The sequence below is a fragment of the Vespula vulgaris genome, chromosome 24 (assembly GCF_905475345.1).
Source record: "Vespula vulgaris chromosome 24, iyVesVulg1.1, whole genome shotgun sequence".
Taxonomy (NCBI): Eukaryota; Metazoa; Arthropoda; class Insecta; order Hymenoptera; family Vespidae; genus Vespula; species Vespula vulgaris.
The window spans coordinates 1,227,501-1,232,500 of record NC_066609.1 but is presented as its reverse complement, the minus strand read 5'-3'; the positions used below and the strand labels follow the sequence as shown (position 1 = coordinate 1,232,500).

General features: G+C 31.9%; 1 protein-coding gene across 6 annotated transcripts in view; it reads right to left on the bottom strand.

Annotated features, from left to right (window-relative positions):
- LOC127072192 (BUB3-interacting and GLEBS motif-containing protein ZNF207) overlaps positions 1-5,000 on the bottom strand; it is a 16,940-nt gene that overhangs the window by 8,354 nt on the left and 3,586 nt on the right. For 3 of the 6 annotated variants that reach the window (XM_051012438.1, XM_051012439.1, XM_051012437.1), the window contains exon 6: positions 3,579-5,000. This exon is cut by the window's right edge. Coding sequence is in view for 1 of the 6 variants with exons in the window: in XM_051012436.1 (XP_050868393.1) it covers positions 2,658-2,767 (110 nt within the window). In the remaining 5 variants the exon portion in view is untranslated. Of the gene's footprint in view, positions 2,768-3,578 lie in introns of those variants that run through there. The other 3 variants (XR_007785328.1, XR_007785329.1, XM_051012436.1) reach the window with 2 other exon arrangements.

The window sequence follows — 5,000 nt, the reverse complement described above, 5'->3', positions numbered from 1 at the left end:
GATAACTAAGAGCGAAATCACTCGAAGAAAAGAAAAGAAAAGTGGGAGAGCAATGCACTAACGTAGAAAAAAGAAAATGAAATTTTCTCGAATTATATGGAGATATGAAATCGAATCGAAAAGGGAGGTTTTTTTTCCTTCGAAATGTCTTTCTACGAAAGTAGTAGTAGCAGTAGTAGTAGTAGTAATAGTAGTAGTAGTAGTAATAGTAATAGTAACAGTAATAGTAGTAGTAGTAGTAGTAGTAATAGTAGTAGTAATAGAAGCAGGACAGATGATTGAGAGAATGATGAGACAAATAATTAAATCCGATACTTCACGATCAAGTTGTCCGATTAAATAGAGACGACAAAGGATAAAAGTGGAGAAAACGACGTGAGTCGAGTGTAGAGAGCCGGTGTCCGTTTCTTTCTCTTATTTTGTTTGTTTTTTTTTTGTTCTTTTTTATCTTTCTTTTTTTTTCTTTTTTTTTTTTTTTTTTTTTTTTGTAGGCACCCTCCGTACTTACCACTCATCACTCATGCGTCACCAACATGTTCCTTGCAAAGGAAAGGACTATCACAAGTCGAGTCGATTACTATTGCCCAGTACTAATTAGTTATACAAATGTCATCATTATGATCAAAAGCCAATCCTAGTGTTATTTATTATTATTATTATTATTATTATTATTTTTTTTTTTTTAGATATATATACAGGTCAGGTTGGTGACTCTATCCATATGAAACATTTACATGCCCATGAAAAAATTTCTTTGAAAATATTTTCTCATATTACACAATAACATGTTAATGTTTCTAAATGAAAAGAAAAAGTCGACCCAGCCGGTATAAATATATATATATATATATGTGTGTGATTAAGATAATTGTGTAAAAATGATAAGTTAAGAATGTAAATCCCATTAGAATATATAATACAAGAAATTATCATGAATTTCTGACTTCTTTCTTTCTATTTAACAGGAAAAAAAAGGGAAAAAAAAGAAAAAAAAAAAAGAAAGAAAATTGGCAAAAGTATATCAACTCGACTTGAAGTATGTTAACAAAATAAAATTTATACGACAGACTAACCTGAGGCGACAGAGTCTTCACACTGCGGCTAGAATTTAACTATTATTTGAAAATGTCATATGCGATTACTAATCGATCACATATCTCTCCTTATGAATTTTTCGTACAACACTGAAAGTTAGTAGCTCTCACGAACATTTCTACTACAACTGCGGACCGTTTCTTTTTCTTTTTTTCTCTCTCTCTCTCTCTCTCTCTCTCTCAAAAAACGACATTATTTTTATAATATGCTTGAAGATGACACGAGAGGACGTTAACAATAGCAGACTATTGCTCTCTAAGTTCTCTAAATCCGTCGACGATATAATAATAACAAAGAGAAAAGAAAAAGAAATTTACATATAAATTAAAATAGATAGTTATTATAATAATAATCTCTCTTTCTTTCTTTCTCTCTCTCTCTCTTTCTTTACGATGATATAATATAATCATCGTTGATTCACGTAATAATTTAATGTTCACTGAACCACTTTATAATCAATCAATCATCCCCAGCTGCAGCGTGAAGCGCCACCCATTCGCGATATCGCGTCTCTCCATGAGGACACTGGCGTGTAGTGACTGAGGTGTTTATTTTTTGCCTTATGGAAACGGTCGAAACACAAGATCTAATAATATATAAATGTGATTTTAAATCCAAGATATAAATACTCTATCGCGCCGTCTCCTCTTTCCTCTGTATCAGAGGTAACGAGTTCAACATATTTCTTTATAAAATATATATATATATATATATATATCAGTATATTATATAAATTTTATAAAGAAACTTACTCGTTAGAGTAAGAACAACTGGACTCGAACCGTACTCATTTTGACACGTCATTCTGTGATAATAACTTCCCTTTTCTTTTTTTTTTTCTTTTTTCTTACGCGTTTATCTATTACATAGATAACGATAGATATAAGACAACGATAGAAATCTTTAAAATAAATGATAGAAACAATAGATATAAAATATACATAATTTAGGAGAAAAAGAATAACAAAACAATAATAGTAATAATAATAATAATAATAATAATAATAATAATAATAATAATAATGGTGGTAATAATAATAATGGTGGTAGTAATAGCGGTAATAATAGAATCTCGAGAAGCAAAGTTCACACGATTAAAAGAAGAGGGAAAAAAAGAAGAAAGCAAAAAAAAAAAAGAAGAAGAAGAAGAAGAAATAAAAAAAGAAAAACGTAATGGTTTTGTTTAGTTTCATTTGATGAGACAGAAGAAAATTTGTAAAATTGTAACGACGGAAAATGGTTCCAACCGTTTCCATATCTCGGCCGAGATAATCCTCCCTCAGACACTAACGTATAGATGCGTGGTCTTGTTCGTCAACGATATAATAAAAAACAAAGATTTTGCTAACTTCGTGTAAACTTCGTGGGAGAGGATGCGTCAAGTGCAGGCGCGGCCGTTCGATGAACTGTTTCCACGCGAGAGATAACGTATTTTGCGTGTGTGCTTCTCGTTTTCTCTTCTTCTCTTCTTTCGGTCAAAAGGTCCGAACCCTAATGTGATTTTAGGGGCGAGCCCATAGCACGAAGTGCAATGGTGGAGTGGGCCCGTCCATAGGAGGCGATCATCTAAAGCGTGGATGCATCATTGGAGCCAACATCGGTGCACCAGGAAATCCCATTGGAGCTGCAAACGCCGGATGCATAGCACCCGGTGGTAAGGCTCCTATCATCCCTGCAAATGATATCAAATTGTCAGAAAACTTCGATCATATAACGAAAGGAATATTTTTTTTTTTTTTTTATAAATATGTATATATGTATGTATGTGGTGTGTATGTGTGTATGTGTGTTGTGTGTATTTTTTTTCTTTTTTTTTTTTTTTTTTTTATAATATTATATTTTCTTTATTCGTTATTTGTACACAACTCTGTGCAACTACTTACGCCGTGAGTGTGTATACGTCCAATTCAAATGAAAATCTTGTATAATTATTACACTCTCCTATATGAATTGCTCGTGTCGACTTTCGTTTTGTAGTTCTCTTTTTTTTTCTTTTCTTTTCTTTTCTTTTTTTTTTTTTTCTTTTGTCTCTTTTCTTTTTTAATGTTTCTAGGAGACCGTGCATTGTTCAGAGGTAAGATTGATGACGAGAGAATTGTCAGACCTTGAGGCAAATGTGGAGTACAACTTGCAGTATTATTTCATACCCCAAGTTAGGATTACTTGATCCAGGTTCGTGTTCACAACATTTGTCAATGTACCTGACACTTCTCAAGCGAATTCTCGCACTACTGAACAGGAAGTTGACTGACAGCCGATCTAAAATATTTCTTTACTTATTGTGATTCGTGAAAAGAGTTATGCTTAATATTATGTTCACATGGAACGTGTTTGATTATCAAAACGATAATATTTTTAGTTACTCTTTTTATTTTATTAGTCTAATATCCAATAAATTCGGCATTGCGTTTTAAAAGTAGCTAAGCATTGTAATTTTGTCAAGACCAGATATGAAAAAATTAGTTATATAAATACAGATTACATTTCAATTTGAACCATATATATATATTTCTCAACCAAAAGTTAAAACGATAAAGTAGATTTTTCTATAACTACGATATACACCCAATATGGGTTTGTGGTTGGCAGACCACCTACGTCTATCTAGCAACTTTAATGAATGCGATTTGCCAAACTATAAGAGGAACTCAACTTAGCATGCAGTGTGCCGCATACACAATACAAGTCACAACAAACTGACAAAGGTGGTACCACACAAAACCTCACACCATACACTGAATCCTTATTATAATTGATTTTTATCTGTAAATTAATTTTTACCGTTCGGCTGCCAGCTGATATTCCTACACAATGCTCCCAAAATGCTTTCACAGGCGTAAGATTTAATAACAATCATTATTTCCTGTAAGTACTTATCGGCTGACTGTGGAAGCATCAATATAACTGATATTGTCATATTTCAATGGAGATTATATATATATATTTTATTTAAAATGAGTTATTTTTGATTGTGCGATTCACATATAATGTATATATCATACCAGCAATATATAATCAATATAAAAAAATATAAAATCCCCTTAATTACTTATACAATTCTTCGTAGCAGACGCATGGATATAAGAATTATATTGGGTATTGTAAAATCATTTACTTACTGTCAGACATTCTAACTTACGCAAAGTTGTTCGTGTGACACAAAAGCTAAGCTATGGTGTGAGGAAAATACATAAGATTTGTTTTGTTTTTCTTTTTTTTCTCTCTTTTTTTTTCCGTTAATTTATCTTTTCCATAACCACATCACACAGTACGTGTGGTGGGTATAAAAGTCCCTTCCCCCTTTTTCTCTCTCTCTCTCTTTCTCTCTCTCTCTCTCTCTCTTCTATATAAATAATATGTAATACAAATATCTTCTATTTGAATTTTAAAAAACATAAAAGAGAACACATTTTTGTAATATTACTTAAGTAATCCTGACATTTTTCCTACGTTATATATAATGGGAAAAAGGAAAAAAAAAGAAGAAAAAAAAAGAAAAGATTAAAAAATTAGTCTACAAAAAAAAAAATAGGGAGTGTAGAGGCGAAGAAGGAAGGGACAGTCAACCATAGAGAAAACTATAAATTCGATTTTTTTTAATGACAACTTCGAACAACAGTACCGTGCCCAAAAAAGCAGTTTCTTCACTACTGTATCACAACACCAGGATTTCAAGCTATAAGTAGTACTGAAGAGAGGATGGTAACACGGTTGGCAAGGTAATGGCAAGTGAGTCATAAGAAGAATATGGTTAAGTCGAAATAGTGAATAAAGAAGCTAATGAAACGTAAAAGAACTAAAAAAAAAATTATATATGATAAACCGGCCGAGCGGCCGAATATATAGAACTAGTAGTGACAAAGCTTTTTATCGAATAGAAAACGCACGTAATAATCGTGAAATAT